The sequence below is a fragment of the Fukomys damarensis genome, unplaced genomic scaffold (genome assembly GCF_012274545.1).
Source record: "Fukomys damarensis isolate Sample0158 unplaced genomic scaffold, DMR_v1.0_HiC HiC_scaffold_17, whole genome shotgun sequence".
Classification (NCBI taxonomy): domain Eukaryota; kingdom Metazoa; phylum Chordata; class Mammalia; order Rodentia; family Bathyergidae; genus Fukomys; species Fukomys damarensis.
Window position 1 is genome coordinate 67,855,987 of NW_022900929.1, and position 24,304 is coordinate 67,880,290.

The window sequence follows — 24,304 nt, forward strand, 5'->3', positions numbered from 1 at the left end:
TATATATATATATTATATATCAGCACAAGATCCTTGTTAGTGGTAGTTACGACAAATTGGCACATACGCAATGATGCTTCAAGAGTAAAAGTCACAGTCATTGTAGAATTTGCCTCCTCCAAGTGACTTTCAAGGAAATGTACATCAAAAATACTCATCTCCTAAAAGACTTAAACAATGCTTTAAGATAAAATCATTTAAGGGACAATTTGCTAAAAATCACATGTTCTATCCTCCTTGAATCCTTTTCTGGTTTTTTTTTTTTTTTTTTTTTTTTTTGAATACAAGCAAAACTAAAGCAAAAAAAGCCTCAGAAACATCAGATTTTTTCCACTACTCATGAGTACAAATTTTCATCCTTTTATATTTCAAGACAGATAAAATTAGAAATGTGTCTGTATGTAAAATGTTTCAGAATTTTCCAATGTAATACATATTTTAAGATAAGAAATCTTAAAGTACAGAAAACAAGTCCTGTAAAGAGCGATATGAACCTTTACAATAATTTGACTTTTCCTTACTGTACTTGGACAATTTCAGGTGACACTACATGCAAAAAATTCTCAGACACTCCTGAAACCCAATTTTAAAAAACGAAAGACATGCAGAAGAAACCATGTTGCATATATATTCTTTTGTTCTAAAATATATTTAGTCAACAAATTGACTGAAGAGTTATAAAATAAAAAAAGTTATAGTGGAAATACAAAAGAAATAAAGTAGCTATTGGTAATTATAGTGATTATTCTAATTACTAATGATGACATAAACACATCCTTATGTATATAACAGTATTTTATATTTTGAATCGATATTGCTTACATGTATCAAAGCTATCCAAATTAGGCAAAAAGGACAATTTAATATTTTTAAAAATCACTGTAACAGAATGTTTATCGTGTTAATTATATCACTGGGATTCCTGCATGGGTGGTGCAGGAGTAAGTTGTGTGTAAGTGGGCCTGTTGGCAAGCAGTGTAACAAACTCCCTGATTTGCTCAGGAATGTTCTAGGCTTGCTACAAGTTATGGTATGTGGCATGTACTCAGACACAGAACCCGAATCTTCAGAGAAGTTGCAAGTGTATGAAAAGGCGTGGAGCAAAAAGCACAGTGACATCTTCACCTGGAACAGCAAAAGCTGCTGGCATCCAGGAGCCATTCTGGCAAGGCAAGGAGGCTTGGCTTGGAGAGGGAGCCGTCCGGTCACACCCTGCTCTAGAAAGTCACCCTGGGTGCAGACAAGCTGAACTTTTAAACCTACACTAAAAGAAGGAAACTTTGCTTGTTCTGTTGGTGTCACTGACCAGTCTTCAGCCTGTCATAATCGATACAACTGTGACAGCATTTCCCTTCATCTACAAATACAAGCTTGAATTTTAAAATTTTGTGTTGAATTTTCTCAAAACCAGCCACACTAGTAGTATCACTATGTTTTCATTGATTGTTAAATTTATGAATGTAAATCATTTTAAGAGCAAATACAAAGCCCACAATGTTTACAGGGTTTTGTTTTTTTTTTGTAAGAACTGTAACTGTGATTTCAATAAAAACTGTTTAAAAATTAACTTATCAACAATCACAATTAAGCACATCTGTTAAGTCAGGCATTGATTTCACATTAATATCTGCCTGAATTATTCCTGTATCACTGCCCAATGTGATCCACTATTACAACTTCAAACATGCAAGCATAGCATTTCAATGATTAGTTCTCCACAATTTAAGCAAAGGGATTCTTTGAAATACTTAGGTGGATGATTTTAGTAAAAGGGCATGCAATCACCAAAGTAGAAGCATGAACTTTGAAAACAAGAGCATTATGACCCGAGTTAGTAATTACTTCCACTTTGCCTCATTACACGTGGACAGTTTTTAACCATTAGGTTGGTTAACCAACTACAGAACATCATCATAATCAGCACATCCAGACTAATGCAACTGTTTTTGCAATACCTAAGTAATAGATTTAGAGGAAACTTTTGAGTAGCAATGATGTAGAAATATTTCATCCTGATGTAGTATTTAAAATCACCTCACATTACTCAGAGTAAGGATACAGCTTCTTCCCTTGAGACACAAAGCAATAGAATTTACTTACACTGCACGATGAGCTGCACCAGGGCCTCTCTTGGCTTGACGTTGAACCCATTGTACTGGCTGGTCTGACACCTGTACATTCCAGACATCTCCCTAGACACATTCACGATCCTCAGCGTCCCGTCATAACTCTCTGTTTGCATTGACCCATCAGGCATTGCGACTTCCTTGTCCGCTCTAGACCACAGGATGATTGGCTTAGGTTTCCCAGTGACTTGACACTGCAGTTCTATTGTGTCTCCTTCTCTGGTGACCAAAGGTGATTTTTCCTGTGGAACAGTCAGATTGGGTGGAACTTGAAATGGGAAAAAGAAAATTTTTCAAGGTTAGTATAAACTGGTAAAGCATATTCAGATACAGAAAATTATAAGGAAACAATTTCTGCTGGTTGAAGAAATGTGACAATTCATTGACAAAAAAGACAATGTACAGGTCACGGTGGGGGGATGGAAACCCTCCCTCCTTAAAAATGAGTCATAATTATTTTATTAAACATTCTCACAGGGACTTCAAGCAGTATCACGATAAATAAAGTTTTCTTTGGAAAATAAACGGTCAATAAAAGAAAAAACCTATTCCACGGCTTGTCTTCACCAGCCATTAAAAGGGTCTTTTCATGGAAGAGAGATTCCGCTTCCTGAATATAGGGTTCAGATACACAAACTTAGCATGAAATGTTGAGTCCACCATCCAGGAAAGAGAAAAAGAGAAACCTGGAAAACGTTTTGACAGTGGCTCAAAAACTGTTGCAAACTTGCCAAAATTTAGGGTCTGTTTACTCCCTGGTGGGAATGGAATGGAATTATTTAGTATAGTGTCATACTTTTTGACAGTCTATTCTACTCTCTTGGATTTTTATTTGACATTCGAATTTCAGGTAATTTCATTTTAAAAATACTTTAAATAGTAGGGATAGTTTACAGTGGTGTTTCTATTCTTTCTAAAAAAATAAATTTGCAATAAATTTCTAGAATATATTTCAGTGAATAAAACAATCATCTTTCTCAGGGAAAACATTTTTTTATTGTACTAAGCATGTTTGGGAGAAAATTAGATTGATTTCTGTTGAAACACTGTATTGCGTTGGAATATTCATGTTAAGATTTAGCGAGAAACTAATATGAGGGGAGTATTACAAAATGAGTTTTCTTTCATTACCACCTGCTTTATTAGAATATTTTCATTTATATATATGATTCTACCTCAATTTCAATGGGTTTAGGAAGTAGGAAATCTATTTTTAAAATCAGGGTAAACAAAATGTGTGAAATAAACATTACAAACGTGAATAATTTTATCTTCTTCTAGCATCTTCTGTTCTCTGTGCTATCATAATCTATTATCTTTATTCCCCCAACCTATATTCTCCATCCTCTATTGTGCATTCTTTTTATGGGTGGAACAAAATATGGATTAAAAGAAAGTAGTTATTCTCCCATCAAGTATTATTGAACCCAAGCTCTGGGGTACAAAACGGAGTCAGATATAAAGTTATTTTTTGACTAATGCCAAAGTGCTGTTTCTCTTGTTACAAATGAAGAAAAAGAAATGCAAGCCAGATATAATATGAGAATTATCTTGCTTCTCAGGTTCCTTCGTGTCAACTTTTCATTTCACTTCTTCATTTACTTCAAGCCAAGAAATATTTGTTACACAGGGCACAGCATTCTAGAATTTAGGAAATGTGAAATATTAACTACATCTTGAAATATACACATTCATATTCATATGAGCATACATACCTTCATAAATTTCTTATATATTATAAGAATTTTAAATGTTTAAACAGTCAAAGTGAAAACCTAAATGTTTAAATCATTTATTGAAATAATTTATTAAAGATTAACTAAATCTTGTAGATATAACCAATTAATAATTTAGTCAAATAATTTGTCCTTTAAGAGTGAGCCATAAAGTAATGACCCAAGATTAATCAGTATCTTCTAAGAATAGGATTAGAGGGCAGGGGATTTAGCTCAGTGGCTCTGCTGCCTTCCTGGCAAGTGCAAGGTCCCAAGTTTGATCCCCGGTACCAAAAAAAAAAAAAAAAAAAAAAAAAAAAAAAAAAAAAAAAAAAAAAAAAGAAAAGATTAGAACAGAGCTACAATATTTATTCCACCTTTATGAGAAAAGACACAGAATAACAGCAATAACATCTACACTTTGCATTTCTTATGTCTCTACCAAGTGGAGGGCACAGATTAATTCATTGTATATAATTTCCATCATAATCTTAAACATAAAATATTTAACAATAAAATGAGGACATTGAAAATAAAAGATGATAAATACTTTGATTTGAGCAGATTACAAACAAAGGCCAATTAACGGCAAATAGCTAAGGAGGAGGGGGGACCCTTGAAGAAATTCCAGTAAAACATGGAGTCTTGAATTCGCCTCTGCATCAGCATTGATTACTTTCCTCCTGCTGCTCCTGAGGACAAAATTATTTTCTTTTCTTTTTTTTTTTTTGAACTGAGGATGGAGTCTCCAGGGCCTTTGAATTGAGCTACATCCCCAGCTTTTAAATGTTTTTTTCATCCTGAGACAGAGTCTAGTGGATTAATTATCCAGCCTCGGCTCAAACTCCCAGTCCTCCTGCCTCAGCCTCCCAGAGCGCCAAGATTGCAAGCATGCACCACCACAGCCGGCATGGACAAAACCTGAGTGTTTCTTGGTTACTGCCTCAGAGGCAACATAAAAGAGTCAAGACAGGAATGTGAAGGGTGCTTTGAAAAATTACTTCATGAGCATATCTTCAATAACTAGATCTGTGTATACAGAAATATTTTCCATATGTGTCGAAATTGCTTATAACCCAAATACAGTGGTACCTTGGCATAAGAGCTTAATTTGCTTTACTATTTTGGGGAAGATAGATGCATTTGTGTACAGGGAAGATCACTGGGGTTGTCTTTGACACCCAGTATGGAGTTTGTGAATGGAAGAAAAATTCTGCCAAACACTTTGGTTTGTGAGTTGAAGTGTTTGCAAAAAGAAGTGCTGATGATGTGATGCATTACTGTAAATATATAAATTTTGATAAATCTTTGTGAAATACAAGAGATTATAAATTAAAAGATTATTTGGTGGAATGTTAATACTTAAAATTTTTAATCCATATCTCTTCCAAAAACAAGCTGTATGATTTTGACCAAGTGGAACAACTCTGATTATTAATTTCTCAACTTGGAGAATTTTTACTTTATGTATGAGCCTCAAAGTTTTATTTTTCTGACAAGAGGAACCAAGAGTAAAAATTTAATGAGATGTGATGTCAAATAAAATTATTTATTTCATGACACAATAAGAAACTTAAAGATTGTATAACACCATTGTTCTAATTAACATAAAGCCTTGACTAGGTCTAATTTTTTTTTGGGGGGGAATACTGGGGATGGAACTCAGGTCCTTGGGCTTGCAAGCCAGGCCACTGAACCACTGAGCTAAATCCCCGGCCCAAAGGTATAATTTTTTAAGAAGTTTACTGTGCTATGTGGTTCAAAACTTCTCTTTGTAATTGTGCCTGTCAGTTATGTATTTAAACGTTTACCCCTGCCTAATTAATCAAAATTATAGAAAAATAAATTTGTTTTAATCTAGGCCACTTAAAACAGATTTTTGGATAAATTAGCCCAGTCTTTATTCAACAGAAAAACCTAATTGAAGATAATTTAATATTCTTTTCTTCTATGGAACTTTAAATCTTGAAATAAGAGGTTATCCTTTATGATTCATTTAGCCTAAAGTCTTTACAGTTTCTCAAGTTTTTAGTCTCTTTCTGTCAGCATTATATTTTCTAACTTTATAATTCTCCACTAAACTCAATTATAGTAATACATATGTCATTGGGAAAGCTCAAACTTTACTTATATTTTCTCTATTTACACGCTGGTAATATATAGTCTGACCTCATCCCAAGGTTCTTCTACCTACAGTTGCAATTTATGTTTTAATCTCCAAATCTTTCAGTTCTCTAAGCCTAAGCAGTACCCATGCCTTGCCTTGGCTAATAGTTACCCACACAGCCCATCTATTAATTAAAAATGGTGTTTTCCTTGGTCACCATTCCCTCTGTCTGTGCCCTGCAAACAGCCACCACATCTTTCTCTTTCTCGGGTATGTCTCTCATGCCTGCCTATTTCTTTTTATGGCCGTAAGTAGACTTCTCAGAAGTGATCATTTTTCTTTTCTCCCAATCATACCTTAAACGGTCTCTCTCCCACAAGTTTCATCTTTCCAGGTCTCCTGCTTCCTCGCTGTAAGCTTTGTCAGCATAAACACAGTTCTGTTCGTGTCACTATAAACGCTACAAACCTCACTGCGAGTGCTCATCATGACATTGCTTTAATACACAAAAGTGCAAAACCGCCTAATGGATTTGTTAAATAAATCAGGGAACAGTGATGCCAAAAAATATGACAGGGCATTTTTAAATAATGATATAATAGATCTATATTTCTTTATAGATATTTAGATTAAGTTCGAGTTTGTGATCAGTGATGAGGAACTTTAACCACTGTTGTTGAGGGAAGCATGTCAATGGGAAGTATGAACAGTGATATCCAACTTTTCCATATTGAGTGGATTTTAGAATCTCCTGTGCCACACACACACACAGTGACTACGAGAGCTGATATGTATACTAATTTGCATTCAACAGAGTTACCATTCGGTATGAGTTTGTGTCCCATAACGTCATATTCTAGATCTCAAATATATCCAGGAAAACTTAGTTTTTTATAAAAAGACATACACTAGTGATTGCTGACAGGGAGCTTGATGGAGGGGAAAATATCCAGGCTTCATTTTTAAATTGTCAGCATTCAACACACTTTCTCTCCCACAGAATAGGACCTCAGTAGAACATTCTAGAACCAACATATATATTAAGACAGTGACATATGGGGCACTGATTTGAAGAAGGGAAGGAGATGTACATGGAAACTATCTAGAGGAAAAGAAAGACCGGAAGTAACTATACTAACACAGCAGTCTGCTTCGTACACAGCATCACCGTTCTATTTTATTTTGTGCTTCCTGTTTTTCACTTTTCTACAATATCTGCAGCAGATGTCAGCATATAGCAGGCTCCAAGAAACTCAGAGAAATTTAAAATATTATTGTAATACATTTTCCACAACTCATGTAAGGAAATCTTCTTTTATTAACACAAGCATACCGTTCTTGAAATGGTACTCTGAATAACACAGTCTGGGCGATGCTCCTTTGCAGTAATTACACACTTCTCCAACACTCCTTTACATCAAGTTTTAGTGACAGGGTCACCCCAGTGCTCTGGTACAAGCTGTTCTTTCAGTGTTTCTGCTACCCCTGCCTACTCCATATGTTGAAACTCAGTACAAATGCTACTACATTTGTGAAAACTCTGCCCCCTCCCAGGCTAATCTGGTTATTACTCTACTTGGCAGTGACACAATATGTGGTGCACTGTTTGCTCACTCTCCTGTCCAGCGTGCACTGTTTGCTCCCATATCTATCTCCCTGACCAGACAGCCCCTTCAGAATACGAGACTTTTGTTCTATCGCAAAAGCCTGGTGCTGTGCTGTACTGACTGGAACAGATCAGGGAGTTTTGAAACAGCTGACAAAGGAAGAGTGAGAACAGTACAGAAGTAGAAAAGATCAAGCTATGTATATATTGGACAGTGGAAATAAGCATAATTGATGTAAATCATACATGTTAGGACAAAAGTAATAAAAGAGTAATTATAAAATTAGTAATTTAAGTAGAATTTTGGGGGAAGAAAATATATTAATTTAGGGTTGATTTCTGATGTAGGTCTTAAAATTTGTAAGGTGTGTGACAGAGTTAGAAAAAAGACTTGTCTAGTGTCCTTTTTCTATTTTCTTGTACTTAGATATTTGAATAGATAAACTGTAAATTGAAGAAAAATAAGAAGAAAGGTGATTTAAGGACTCATTTAATTTTTCATAAGGGGTTACATGTCTTACAGTTAAAATATTGCCTCGCAAGGAAACCACTGAAATATGCACAAAAATGAAATGCCTGCACCTTGGTAAGATCCACATTTATTCATAATATGCTCGCTTAAGGCAAATATAAGTACCTTCAACTAAAAATACAGATGCAGTTTTGATACACAGTCTATACACAGACCTTATTTTCATGTTTGCTATCCGAAATGCTACTAGAAGACATACTGCAGAGAAATTTGAAAACAAAGTTTCTCATTCCAAACAGAAAAAGACAATTTGGACAAATTGGTTTTCTATCACCTTTCACCATTGGATTACAGGCTATAAAATTAAACAAGTAAAGGAGAAGAAAATTTCATTTCTTATTGAAATAGGAGGATAAGGAAATAAAATATTTAGTTGTTCCTCTGAAAATGACTATCTTATTTTCCTTACTCAAAAGAATTAGAAGAAGCTCAGTTCATTTCAACTACCACAAAAAATACCATATGCCTGGATCAGATTTTGTAATATTCCATGAACTTATTGTCTTAAAGTATGTGAGCATTTGTAGTGTATTTTAGTAGTTAATATTAAAATAAAAGATGGACTTTATTCTTTAATATCACAAGAAAGTAAGTTTGTAGAATTTTCTACAGTGAGAGCATCAAATTCATATTTTCAGAACTGTAAAATATATCATTAATTCAATTTATATATGAATTTTGGAAAATAGTTTACAACAGATATATGTGTATAGTCAAGTGCATAATCTATTTTTAAAATATAAATTAAGATATATTTTCACAGAAATTACTCTTTATGAAAGTGACCTATAAATGCCAAGATTTGGTAATTTCATATTGGCTAGATATATATAAATATAAAAATTTAAAAGTAAAATAAGTGTTTTGTGAATGTAAATAAATCAAACGAACTAAATCTACTGTGTGTCTGTTTTCTTCAAAATCAACAGGTGGATTGAAGATATTTACTGTACACCTGATGGGAGGTGCACACTTGCTGATGCCTTGATTGAAATCTCAAAGTAAGCAATAGCTTTACTTCTGACCATATGGCTGTAAAGGAACAATGTTCTGTCACACTTGAGAAGTTTCTCCCATCGGTGTCAGCAGTTCTTAGTCTTTCCTTTTTCAGCATATTACATACAGATTAGTTTCATGCACATGGACTCAGACTGTAGTTTTTGATCAATCACACTCATTTTACTTAGAACTAAAGAATTCACCATTGCAGTAGTCATCAGCTGAATTGCAGTTGTGATCTCTCAAGCAACGTAAGTCACTGGTTAAGTGCAACTGTCAGCCTCCTTCTTGTAAACTCCCCTCATTTCTCTCTGGCTTAATCTCAGAGTAATAGAGAAAATGTTATTACTATGATCTGTATATCTAAATTTCCACACACTAATATTGGCAACTAATTGCTATATTCCTCACAGCTTATTTGGGATTGGGAATAACTGCCTTAATATAGAAAATTTATATTTTATACAAGCCACAGAAAATATGTATTTGATAATATAAGGCAAATTTGAAAATTTCCTTCCACTTCAAAATAATTTAAATTCACATTCTAGTAGTGTTTTTCAACCAATAAACTGGACTCATTTTAAGTATGATTGTTTTGTGTTTATTAAAAAAGGTAATCTGTGCTTAAAAGTATTCACGTTGACTGAAGACGTACAACACTGAAGTTTCCTCACTTATTTATGGACCTGCTGGTATTACCATCCTGTTAGAGATCATGACTAGTAGCACACAATCGTTAGTAAACATAAGTGCAACTTCTCATTTCTCACTAAAGGAATAAAGATTTCTAGAAATAATTACTGATTTATAAAAATACAAAGAGCTAATAGGGTCAATTATACAATATAAAACACTTAAGTTTTTCTGTTTGGTTACTATTGTTTTGAAATATGCAGAATTTCCCTGAGGCATAGGTTAGATTAATATTTCACACTGTCACACTTTCTTCTGAATTATATTTCCCCTTAAAAATAAATTTCTAGCCGGGTGTGGTAGTGCATGCCTGTAATCCCAGCACTTGGGAGGCTGAGGCAGGAGAATCACTGTGAGTTCAAGACCAGCCTGGGCTACATAGTGAGTTCTAGGTCAGTCTCAACTACATAGTGAGACCCTGTCTCAAAAAAGAAAAACAACAACAAAAAAAAGAATTGCTAAAGTCTTATTTAATGAGTGTGTCTTTCTCTTTCTAGGCAGACGGCAGAACCACTAAGCTAAATCCCCAGCCCTGTCTTTCTCTTTCTAAAAATACCATTTCTGAATGAACTTTTCTTAAAAATTATGTCAGTCTAACATTTGCATTTCTGTAGGAGCTCCCCATTTTTCAAGGTAGAAGGTCTAATTTTCATTGCTTGTTCTCCATCTTACCTGACAAGCCTTACTAAGACGTACTACTTCTGTGAAGAATACTCTATCGTTTCAGGTAGGACTTTGGGTTTGCTGGAGGTGGCTGACTCATTTTCAGGGACGCACCTTCCTTCCTTCAATTCAGGAATGCATTTCATCTTACTCTACTCCTTTCATGATTCTCCTCCATTCTTTAAGTCCCTGTTTAAGTTCTCTGTTCTATTTAGGCTTCCCTGATTTCTGTGTATTTTTTGTCTTACATTTGTCTGAAGTAGGCTATGTCTGACTCTCTATATGTCAGGACAAAATAAGCATTTCCTCTTATACATATCTAAAACATGTTCGCGACAGTACCGGTGTCCTTCCTTCTCCTTTAGTAGCTCCCAGGCCTTGTGACATTTTAAAGTATTTTAGAAGTGGCTAATAAACCCTTTACTGATTGAAGGAGCATCAGTGAAAGTTACTAAGCAACGAGGCTGAGAAAGCGATTGATGAAAACTTACCTCTTGATTATCTAGGGCTTAATTAGAAAGCATATTTTAAAGATAATTTTCACACTTGAATGCTTCTCTATTTCTAATTTTAAGAACACACAATAACAAGGACGTCTATGACATTAGCACTTCTACTGTATTTTTACTTGGTCACAGTAATAATATGAAGTAGAAGCATGGCACAGAAATATGACAGCATTTGGTATTATTGAGTAATTTGTTCATTCTACGATTTTCTTCATTTAGTAGCAAAGCCTGGCTGGGTCTTAAGTAGAGACCCCGTGGATCCATTTTCTAAGGTTGGTATCGCTTAGAATCCTGTACGAAAATCACACATGAAACAAGCACTTATTTACAATTAGGTCTTCACACCAGATGGTTGGCCCACTGTCTCTGCCCATCATAAGAATTAGCATGAATACATACTTTATCATAAGTGATAAATTAAAAATTGCCCTTTACTTTTGCACTGGCACACACTGCTAAGTGTCTCACCCATAACAAATTGGGAGATACTAACAAAATAGGATTGACAATGTTTTACAAAGGCAGAAACAAAGCAGACAAAAACCCACAGTGTAAACAAACAAGGTTACAACACCACAGCACCTGCAACTGGAAATTCTAAAGAGAAATGTACGTTCTTACACACATGCATAGAATATGTATTGTAGATAGAGTTGGGAAATCTTAATAGAGCGGTATTGTTAGCTATTCAGAACCTAGGGGGAGAGGCAGGATCCCAGAGGTACAATTCCTAAGGTTTTGGTATTTCAGGAAGGAGGACCTGCAGGGCCACTCAATTAGGAAAACAGGTTTGGCAGGCAGCAGTTGTGGCTGTTCCAACTTCCCTTTCCCAGCAGGTGTTGCTATGGCACAAGAATAGTCTCTAAGGGCTTCCGTAGAACACGAAGTGCAAGATGAAAGAATAAAATGGGAAATCACGCTCTATAGGGCATTGATAGTTCCCTGCTATACAAAGCCGGAGACCAGCTGCAAATAAGCACAGGTTCTATTCTTGCTTCTCTGTGGACAGACCAGTGAATGGGACTTAAGTCACTTAGGTACCATTTGGCTGGAGTTCTCAAGTGCCTTAAATTACTATGATCTTCCCACGGTCTGGTATTCTAAGTTGAGCTTATAAAAAAATATCTTCTAGAAGCATTAAAATAAAATCTCCAGTAACAAGAGAATTTCTTCTAATCACTTTGGAAGAAGACGTAGATACCATTTTTTTTTCTTTTACTGAACTTTCCCTGATTAATGCATATCTCTCGCATACACTAAAATATGTAACTGAATGATAATCACACTTTCGGTATGTAAAGCCTAAAGGGTGAAAAAAAAATTTTTTTTATTTATAAAACAATACAAAAAAGACCAAGTTTTTCAGCTTGTTAGTGATTCAAATTATGTTAAAATTTTAATAAGCAAAGAATATAAAGTAGACCAAAATAGTGGAATAAACATGGAGTGTACAAGTGGAGTGCTTGTTTTTTTTCTATATTAAAAGAGGCTATTGCAAGAGTCAAAACATCAAATATGGTGCTAAGATGATGATTAAGTTATGAGTACATTTGATAAAGGCAAAAAAGAACCTATAAACATTTCCGGGAAGTAGGGACCAATTTCTCAACTTATCTCGCCAAGTTTCCTTGCTTGTCTGATATTTTTAAAAGTGCAAAGTAAATCTGGAAAAATACACTTACTTGGATACAACTGCCTAGTTTTAACTTTAAAAACTGAGTACCAAGTATTCCTATATTTTACAAAATAAAGATAATGGGCTGGAAGAGAGTCTTTCTTATAGGTAAAATTAGCTAAGACTTCCAAATTCCTACCATCTTTGCAGTCCATTATGTATTTCTTTCCTTGCGTTCTTATCCTTAACAATTACACCTATGGGGCTGGGGATTTAACTCAGTGGTGCTGCCACCTGCCTCACAAGCTCAAGGTCCTGAATTCAATCCTCAGTACAAAAAAAGAAAAAGAGAAACTGGTACCTATGATTTATCTAACTACATCTCTATGCATGTTCATAAGCATTACATTATCCCTTAAATTAACAGCAAGCACTCTGGGAATAACAGACTCATGACTTCAGATATAAAAATGTGTACCTAATGCTAGAGTTAATATAAATTTATTTAAATACACATTTTTTGAGTCCCTTCTATAAGCATATATGCTTAAGACTAGGGATAAGAGACACAAATTAGGCCATTTGCTACCTTCAAGAACTACACAATACATCATGGAAACAGATACAGATGGCTTCTTAGGAGCTGGTAATTCTTCACTATTATTTTGTAATTAGAGGATGCTTTTCTAATCAACCCAGTATCTGGAAGAATTGCAAATGTACAAATTTAACTTAGACTGAGGGTAGGAGCCATGTACTAACTGTAATCTTGATAAAGGGAAATGGTAATCTGTTTCCTCATCCTCAAGTTAAAGTGATGAAGAGGAAAAAAAATACTGCAAAAATTTAAAGATGAAATGATACATTGCAGATTTATAAATAAATTTCATTGCCATTAGCAGGTATCCAGAAGATACATATGCATCTTAGATAAAAAAAATTATTAGAAGAAAATAACATTTTGGAAAAGGCCAAGATGAGCCTCCCTAATCTAAATGGAGACATCTTGAGAACCATTAAAAAAAAAAAAGATGGTTGCATTTGTCTGTCATCAGACATCATTTGATTTTTATGTATGTTTTGATAGTATCGTAAAATGGCACGTAATGCAGATATCCTAGTTCTCACTGTTTCTCTGAGGTAACGAGGTTTGGACATCCCTCAATACATCTATTCCTCCCTTATGAGAACAACAAAATGTCAGTGTTGTCCATTTCTACAAAGGTAAGGGTGTTATCATGAAAACCAGGGACTAAAAAGTAAATAGAGCTGTCTGATCATGTTAATTACGTTTCTGCTTTCCTGTAGATGAAGGAATTCTAAATTAAAAGAAGATAAGCTGTAAATTATATATCAAATGCATCCTAGGAAAGCACAGCAAAAGAAAAGTGCTTCAAAGCAATCTGCAATTTATTTCCCTTTCTAGAGCAACTGTTGCTCACAGAGGTAAATTCTTCAATGCAAAATGGCTAGAAAAATCAATTTAGTTCAACAATGGAAAGGCCATTTGTCTCTCTCTAGAACCTATGTGTCATTGTTAGGCCTCTTATAAATGATCACTATGGACAGTGCCTGTGGTTTACAAATTCCCTAATTACCCTACGTGATTGGTCCTGCTGAATACGCTTTATCCTGTGGAAACAGACACTATCACCATTTTAATAAACATTTTGACATAGAATGAAGCTGGCTCTTTCATGCTTTATCAAGAGCAAAATGAAATGACTAGTTCATGACTAGTGATGATGTTTCATCATCAGATCAGAACCACATGTTCTTTAAAAGCAAATGAGGTTTAATTAACAGATCATTAGTAGCTAACTGCTCAATGAAAAAATAATAGGGGGAAGGTTTCTTGTAACAAATGTTCTACTGAAGCATGATTGCATTTTATGATCCACTCTTTTACTCTGAGAAGTATAGAATGCCACAAAACATGTGGACCTAATTTTAAAACCACATAACGGCTCACACAGTGCCACTGATTAGAGTATGTAGGGTCATTCTGACTTAATATGTGAGTGTGAGCAGAGTTCAGGGAAATTTCATGAATACAGTCTTTATATCACATTTTCAAGCAAGGATATTTCTATTTAAATGCCAACTAAACATATTTTGTTTACAAGCATTATTTAGATAGACTTGGTAAACTGGACTACTTGTGTTTCATTTACAGTAGACTGCAACTCATCATAAATGCATTTTAGACACAGACATTTGAACTGTTTACCAATTTATTCCCACTTCGTGTATTTAAATTATCTATATATTTCATATGATGCATAGAATTATTTAAAAGTGCAATGACAACCCTCTCATTTCATACACTTTTAATCTAGTCCTTACTAAAGACAGAAGATCTACACATTTGAGGAAATTCTGACTTCTTTACCTGTTACATACTTAAGAGGAATTGGTATCTCTTGGTTTTTCCCTTCCCCTGCAAATCACTGTCATGTGCCCTTTTCTGAAGCTTGCAGTCCTGATCCTAAGCTGCTGAGCAGGCTGACTGTCACCAAATAGGACTTCCCAGCTCCAGCTTCTTAGCCAAAGAGATCAGAAGGCAGACACAATGTGATTTTAGGTTTCTAAGATGTGTAAGAAACCGTTTTCACAGTGGATTTCTGGAGCCTGCAATCCCATCACTTGAGTTCAGTCCACTTGAAGACTGGGTGTCGTGTGTGAAGGCTCCAGATGCTGCAGCAGGACTGACCTATGTCTAACACACGGTATCATTACCGTGACACTGTGGGTCTTACGTTTTTCTAATGCTCAAGTTTCTTGTCTGTATATAATATGAGCATAGCCACAATATTTATTTCAAAAGGAGTCCTACATAACAATAATAAAGTGTTGGGCACAGCACTTAGAATATATGAAACACTCCACACACCTAGTTTTTCTGTGGGTAAATGTTTACAAGTAGCTGTTCTGTGTTATACGGTCTGTAATTTACATTGAAAAACTTCAGCATATGGTAATATTTTATTTCTTAAATTGTGTGTGGACTTGTATGTTCATTACTTAAATTACATGTGTACAGTTCATCAATTTTTCTAAATATTCGTATGTTTCTCACATATCCTCACCTTACACAGTGTGATCTTCATCAATGTGCTCTAAGTTTTAATGTGTATTATGCATGTGCTGTTCATACTTAAATTATGCTACTTAGCTGTACTTAGGCAGAAATTTAAAGATCCAAATGATGGTCCACTGATTTCAGTTATCTAGGACAAGGTAAGTATCATTATCTTAAACTGCACTCACGAGTTTCAATCCAGCATAATGTTGAAAATGATCACATTGGTGGAATTACTATGTTTAATCTCATATGTCCTTTGATTAAAACAGATAAGGTCTCTCCTCCTTTTTTGGAGTGTGTGATGAGACTAGAAAGCAGCACCTACAATGCTAACACTCTTTTCTTTGCATTAGCATACAGCTTGTTGAGTCTTCTATGATCAGCAGAGTATACTGCCCCATTAATTTAACCACACTATACCTGGATCCCTTCAAGAATATCTTAGAGTCCAACAAAATAAAACCCTATCCCAAAAGGCCTTTGTCAAAGCGAGTAACTGAGTGCAGGGTTCCCTGAGATAAGAAGAGAAAACATCCACTTAATGCAAGATGTCAATGCAGGCTGCAAAATCCCTTGGATTTGTAATCTGAGCTTTAAAGTTCATGTCAGATAGAGAGGAGGGGAAAGGCAAGGAGAGAACTGAAGAGGAGGGAAAAGTGTCAGGTTTAATATGGTATTTTAATATTAAGACCATTGATTTCTACATTTCAGGGTATTGTTTTATGTAGGAACACAGGTAGCATCACAGGTATTTGCAAGAACTGACCGCTGTATTAACTCTTCACCATGAGATTTGCTTAAGAGGGTATATTTCAAATACTGTTAGTGGTAAATTATTTTGGGAGTCCTAAGTTATATTACTATTAGTCTTTATTTTTGGAGACTATAAATGAGAAAATTTCTACATTAACTTCCCATAATGTATTATTTACCCTCATTGCCTAAATTTCTTTTTTAATTAATAACTTTTTCCTTCTCTTTCACATAATTGTTAAATTCTTTACAGAATACCTCCTCATAACGCAAAGGTAGTGTGCGTTTTTGGAGAAAGAAATGTTTTCTGTAAGTGATTTGTAGGGCTCTGGAATATTTCTGTTTGTTTTTTTAAATTTCCATCATTCTTCCATTAAAATTTGACTGATTCATCCAATGACTATGGCCCCAATTCATCAATCAGATCTATCACTCTACTGATAAAATTCTTTGGTTTTTGGGTGAATTTGACCTAACAAACTCAAATGCGGTACATTTCACTGTAACATCTAATGTCTCATTCTTTTTCTTTTAGGTTTTAATTAATTTCTCATTTTTATCAGTACGTCTTTGTGGGAATTCGATTATGCTCATCATGAGGAGTGAGTATATGTACATAACAAATCTTTCCCATTCTCCCTTTGGATATCCTGCTTACCACATTCAGTAAAATTATCTCATTTTTTAAAATTTTACTTTGATAATATATTGGACCAAATACTTGATTTTATCTATTTTATCCAAATATCTTGATTTTAGTCTTGATTTTATCTATTTTATTTTAATTATAAAAATTATTCAAGTTTTCTTTCTTCTTTTTTTTTTTTTGTACTGGGAATCAAACTCAGGACCTTATCAGGCAGGTATGGCACCGCTGAGCTTAATCCCCAGCCCAGATCCTACACATTTTTATTTCATCCCATGACATTTTCTCAAACATTTTTAAGTGTAAGGATAAAATCTGTTAGAAAAGCTTGCTACTTTACTATTTTTTTACTATTTAATATATTCTATTTGAATAAAATTGTATTATCTATTCCAACAGAAATTATAGATAAATTCCTGGTCACAGCAGATTTTTGCATTTATACGCCCCTTTTGTGGGAAATCTGCATGAGACACTGACCCATCCTGGACCCATGTAAGTACACAGGAGAAATACTTCCAATGAATATTTAATAGTCCCTGAAAGCTTTTGAAATTTTAATAGGAAAACCTCTCAAAATTGTCATAAAAAATTGAGAAGCAAAACCAATTTTCAAATAAACAATGTTAACCACCACACATTCTTCTTAGTAATATCTTCTATAACTAAATACAAGTTTTATATAGCCATGGCTATATATCATAGGGTAATATTAAAAGTGAAATGAATGGAATTATATATAGATTATATATTAAGCCTATGCATAGATATAAAATCTATGCATGATATATCTTTGCATATGCTTAGTCTAAAATTTTCTTAAAAACGGTCTTTTGAACATACTGAAAGAAGTGTACATTCTCAGTCAATTTTCCCTGGCAAATTTGCTATGCACAATAGCCTTGGAGGGCTTTTACCCAAAATAGTAAATATATCTGTTTGTTTCCCATCTCAGTGCTACCAGGTAAAAGGAAACTTAAAAAGAAATTAAAGACACTAAGGAAGAAGTAAAAAATTTTAGGGGGACATTCTCCCAACTTGCACTCTCCTTAAAACACTATTCTTTCTCCTCATCCGTATCAAGAAAGATGTAATGCCCTTTTTAATAGACACAAAAGTCCATTGAGAAGAAAGACTGCTCAAGAGTTTAAGTCTTGCTACTTGAGAACAAATCTGCATGTGTCCAATCTTTCCTGAGGCCAACTGGAAAAGTGGCCAATGATCCACTCAGAAAGGAGGAAAACTAATTCTATAATCAGGAGATTCTAACATTCAGAATTTATCCTATTTTTAAAACATGTTCTATCTTTCTATCATGTGTTCTTAGCCATTTAAACATTAAAAATATATATATATATATAGAAACTGAAAACTATGTGGAGGAGAGTTCACAAGCAGAACAGGGAAAGTAGTAGAAAACTTGTATGTTAGGAACAAGAACTGACTAATCACACAAATAATCTCAGGAATCTTTGCTGGGTAATTCTACAGTTCAGGCCACCACCACAGACAACGGCTGGTTAACAAGGTACTCAATAAAATACATAGGTGAATGAGGAATAAGGAAAATGGAGATTTCTGCCTCAGTCTTTATAAAATGTAGGAATGTTTGTAAAGACAAATAACAGTTATATGTTAGTGTGTTAGTATAACTCAATTTCCCAGTAAGCCTGTAGAGCCAAGTCCCCCCACCCCTTTGGCTTATTTCTTAAGCAAAACAGTTTCAAAATCTAGGGCCAGGGATTTAGTTCAGCAGTGCCACCTCCTGCCTCTCAAGTGGGAGGACCCGAGTTCAATCCCTGGTACAAAAAAACACCTTGCCTCAAAATCTAGGACACTATGTCCTATGGGTTAAATATAGCTCACAACTTGTTATTGTGAACAAAATTTTATGAAAGATACTGAAACCCATTCAGTTATGTCTTAGACAGTTTGCTCATTATAAGGCCAGAGTAGAAAAGTCATCGCAGATAAAATGCAGCCTTAGAAGCTGAAAACACTTGTTATCCATGCTCCCCTTCCCAGAATTTGCCAACCTATGGTCTGCATCACTTCTGCACAGGTCATGGACTGTACTTTATAATTTTGGATTCACAGAGGAAAATTAATTTTTCTCTGTTCAGTAACCCAGATAGTAATTATATAACTTTTAACTACATGGAAACATCCCCTGATGAAAGCATTGTCAGGGCCTCACAGGGGAGTCTTATCCCCAAGGCCTCCTCAAAGACAAAACAAGCTATCCCTCACTATAGTTATTCTATAGAATTGCAATTTTAATCAGCCATATTTCCATACTTTCTTTTCCTCTTTAATGGAAAAGGGCAAAGAAGAAAATTCAATTAAGTGGATTGGATCACTTTTCCTTTGCCCTCTGTTCATGAACTATTCTTATTCATGGTATATAATAGTTCCAAGTTATCAACAGTTTTATTTCCACAGATATGAAAGCTTGTGCAGACATTTGTAAACCATCATGACTTTAGACTAGACAAGTAGTCAGTAGCAAAGCTAAAGTTTTGAACTAATTTTTTTTTTTCAGTTGAATTTCACTGTGCTCCTTCTTAGGCTCTTTTTTTTAATTATTGAGTTTTCCCTATACTTCCTGTTATATAAAAAGCTCATGTACTCTAAGAAGGGAGAAAATATTCCTAAAAATCTATATTCAATCTTCTGCTATATTTACCCACCAGATGTCTTACCATGAGAATCCCACACATACCCAGGCTCACTACTGAGATTCTTCAAGACACAGTGGGTATGCGTCTGAGTTTACTACAAACTCACACGTTTGCTGACTCATGCAGAGAAACATGTGCAAGCTACTGAATCCCCAAGACCTTTTCGTGGAGCAGTACTTCAGGAAGCAGTGATTAAACACCAACTGCTGTGAGTTCGAGACCAGCCTGGGCTACATAGTGAGTTCCAGGTCAGTCTCAACTACATAGTGAGACCCTGTCTCAAAAAAATAAATAAATAAAATTAAAAAAAAATCAACTGTAACAATTCTATCTATGTGATGGACTAAGAACTTTGCACCAATATTTTAAAGATTTTATTTTAGCTGTTTCCAGTATCTAAAGCTAGAATGTATGTGCGCTATTCACCAAGCATGTGAAGGATTACAAAACTGAACTGTAACAAAGTTTTAGTCTATTTAATTTGCTTGAGATATTTGATAGTTATTATATTGTGTTTTTAAATTGACCCACAGTCTAACCAGATGAAATATAACTTCTTTAGTAAAAATAGCATTAAATTGAGCAAATATAATTTGTTATATTCATTATAGTAAAAATAAGTAAGGAATCATTTTAATATTCCTGAAATTTTCTTCATCTGTTTTGCCAAATGGGCCTTCTTTCTGCTGTCACTTTGCAATGCTGTTGCCAACGAGACTGATATTAAATGTCATCTTTCTGTGAAATTTCCCTACACCTGCATTGCCAAAAGTACTCACATTACCTACAGAAGTCTGGTCAATATGACTCATTACTGGTTATTCTCTTTACATTGTCATTGACAATGCAGAGTTTCAACCTGGAAATACTACTAGTATATTTACAAGTGGATATTAGAACTCATCCTAGGAGTAATTTTATAAAGCTCTTCTCTTCTCGCTTCTGAAATCCAGTTTTTGTTTCAATCGTAAGAAGCATGCTACCATCACATGAGTCTTTTTAGACAGAAGAACTGATTCCTTGCATCTGGATGTTATGGCCCTGGTTCTGAAAAAGAACAGGTGAACAAAACCAGACAAGCAGAGACAAGGTGATGTTTATGATTGTAATTCTGGGGCAGTGTCCCTCAGAAAATAAGAAATAACCCTGGATACTACTGAATTGTTCTTATCCTTATAGGGAATATCTAAGGTGGGTGTCAAAATAGTGTCATTTGGCAAAATGATGCAGGCAATCACTGGATATTTTTGATCAAATGAACCCATAAATGAATAATAACTGCATGGCCATATCAACTGTCATCCTCAATGAACCGTTGGGTAATACCACCAAAAATATAAAAGATCAGTTAGATTTTTGGAAAAAGTAGGTTTTTTTGTAACCTCAAAAAGGACTAATGTTCAAATATACCCACTTTTCATCACTCTAATTTGCTTTTACATTCATTATAACAGATAAAATTGAATATTCTTTAGAAATCAGAATGAAAAGTAAGCACATTTTTGTCAGTCTGAAGTATGAACCCATGTTCCTTAAGAAATGAAATCATAATGAGATAATTGACAATGTGAAATAGGAAGAAAAGGTGTAGGGAAAGTGGGAAGGGTAGGGGAAAGGGAATAAGGGAAAATAAAAAATATGAGAAAATGAAAAAATGGAAATAAAGTGTTCATAAATGGGGAGGGAAGCAGCGGGTGAAGGGAGGGCAGGGACAAGGGGAAAAAGTGAGAACCAAGACCTGTTATGCAAGGTACAAGATCCCAATAATGAATGTAACTGTACTGTATGCCTAAAATATACCAATAAACTCAATTAAAAAAAAATGAAATCAATCCAGTGTGCAATGCAATTTGGAGCCATAAGGAGGCACAAGTCACAGGTGAATAACAACCCATGAGAGTGAAATGCTTCCTGAATGGAAAAGAAAAGTCAACTGTTAAACACTCATTCAAAAAGAATGTCTCCTATGAGTGCACCGTATGTTTTCAGTACATATCATTTACTTAGCACTGTGTAAGAATCTTCAATTAAAATTCACTCTGGTAACATGTTGCAAAGCAAATACAGCTACTTTGGAATTCTCTGAAATACAAAGTGATTTAATAGAGTCTTGGCTTTATAACATCCTCAGAGTTAATCTCATGCATTCTCCCATAGCAAACCACCACAATTATCCTGATCTACACATGCAAACTTAAAAAAGACAAAATTGACAGTATACTTTCATTTTTGTATTTTTAAAAAGAATTTCACTCAATCCTTTCCTGTTGTTATTTTCATGGTAAAGCTATTTCACCATGGAATTCTCTAAAAAGTCCACTGCGATTACAACGTTAACACCTTTATCATTGCTTTTTGATAGGAAAGGATATATTGCTTTTATATCTCTTATTTAAATTATTTTAAAATTATTTCATTATTTCTTTAGAATGGAATTGTTTCTGTTTTCTCAAACTTGTTTCAATTATTTAAGCATCTGTTTTATTAATATAATTTAATGTTTTATATAAAGTTTTAAGTGATATTATTTAATCTAAAAGCCCATAGATATATAACTGTCACTGTCAATGCTATTAATTTTATTTGCATAATTTCTGTAAAATCTCATATAACTTTAAATAAAGGTAACAATACCCCATAAGCTGATATTTATTGAGCTTTCAGAATGATAATACATGGATTTAGAAAACTAATACAATAAGAATGTTCTTCGTTTGACTAATGGCAATTTTTGCCAAAAGCAAAGAAATTATTGTAAATGTGAACATCTTTTACATCATAAATATGATTCTTACCTGTGCTGCTGGAAATATTAACATCAATACTGATGTCGGAAATTCCTCCTCCCTTCAGAGAGGCTACACAGGTGTATGTCCCAAAATCAGTGAATTTTAAATCAATGATATCCAAGTTTGTCGTTCCAGGGGAGACATCGGGATCCGTCTGAGTAATAACCATCCGCTCAGAACTTCTTAACGGACGGCCGTTTTTAAACCAACTAAATGTTAATTCCTCGGAAGGAACAGCTTCTACTTGGCAAGATATTTTCACCTCGCGCCCAATCTGGATGTTGTCATCTTTGTGATAAGGATCTGGGGTGATCCAAAATCGTCCTTTTTTTAATGCTAGAACGTAAAAATTCCACAAGGAGTTAGTATTATTTTGATAACTTCAGGGATTCATTCATGTTCGGCACTCATCTCTGAATGGGCTGAAATAATACGAAACAAAACAAAATGTGCATAAGCTTCTTTGTTATTTCTAAGTAGTGTGCATACCAATAAGCCTTATTTAGGTCAGCCAGAATTAATTGAAAATCTTAGACCACTTAGAGACTGTAGCCACAGTCTTTCATAAATTAGGAAATATTTCCAGTGTTATAAAAACAATATTTGAAGTCTATATACTGTATTATACTTAAACATTGTCAACACTGAATTTTGAACATGTGACGGGACCTGTTTATATACACTCATAAAGTACTAAAGTTTAAAGCAATAATAGAGGCCATTTAGCATAATATCTCCCCTCTGCCATTCCTTAATCAGTTCACTATTTCCCAAATAACTCAAATATTGCACAAATGTTATAGTAAAACAAAAGAAAAAAAAATTTCCTAAAGGCTGTATCTCCATTCTGCCCACAAGGAGTTCAGTAAGAATTAATTTGGTTCACATCCACAAGGCATTTTCAGACTTAGAAATAACCTGAACCAAGCATAGATACTGCCAATTAAAGCTGTTTACTGGCTTGCACATGCAGAGGACCAAAGAACCTGGCCAGCAGGTGGCAGGTGGCTGGGAACACCTGCGATATTTGCATCTCTACAGCAGTGCTTACTGGGTCTCAGGTCAGTGCTGTATTGACCACTGGGATCCCAGCAGTGTAAGCTACTAGAGAGCTACTATCCCTACGTGATGAACCAACCACAGCAGATGTTGCAAAACACACTGAGCAGAGTAAAGCCCTGGCTATTCACCCATCATCGTTAAAACGATGTGTGCGCTGGTATTGTCAGGGAGGCTGTGAATCTTGCAGACCTGCAAACACTGGGGCCTTCTAACTGCATGCTACATACCCTCTCCTGAATTTAACCTGTCTCCTCAGTCCAGAAGACCAAGGAAAACCATGGGCTTTGAAAACATATATGGAATGAACTAAGATGAATACATTTTCAAATCTTAAAAAAAAAAAATCCCTCTTTACCCTCAAACACTTTCAACTGCTTTCTTATTTGTATCTCACTGGGGAGAGACAATAAACATTGAAAACAAGGTTTGTATCTTTCTTTTAATTTAAAACATATGCATAGATGTTCTTTTCAGGACTACGTAGTAGATTAGGTCCCGATTAGATAAAAAGAATGAAGTAGACATAGCCAAGGACCTCCTGGACTGCATATGTTACGGTCCAACTTATTCACCAAACACTTCTGATACTCTCACAGAGGGGAGCTACACACTCCATAGGTTTAAAATGTTTTTTATACCTGGAAAAAGTCTGAATCCCACACAAAAAGAAAGAACACCAACTCTGTTTAGAAAGTGTACTAAACTTCAGTTCTATTGAAA

General features: G+C 34.7%; 1 protein-coding gene across 3 annotated transcripts in view; it reads right to left on the reverse strand.

Moving 5' to 3' along the window:
• Positions 1-24,304, reverse strand: part of Mdga2 (MAM domain containing glycosylphosphatidylinositol anchor 2) — a 736,020-nt gene that overhangs the window by 193,085 nt on the left and 518,631 nt on the right. For all 3 annotated transcript variants that reach the window (XR_781932.3, XM_010632607.3, XM_010632608.3), the window contains 2 exons: positions 22,529-22,858; positions 2,101-2,394 (listed from right to left, as the gene is read on the reverse strand). Coding sequence is in view for 2 of the 3 variants with exons in the window: in XM_010632607.3 (XP_010630909.1) it covers positions 2,101-2,394; positions 22,529-22,858 (624 nt within the window). In the remaining variant the exon portion in view is untranslated. The remainder of the gene's footprint in view (positions 1-2,100; positions 2,395-22,528; positions 22,859-24,304) is intronic.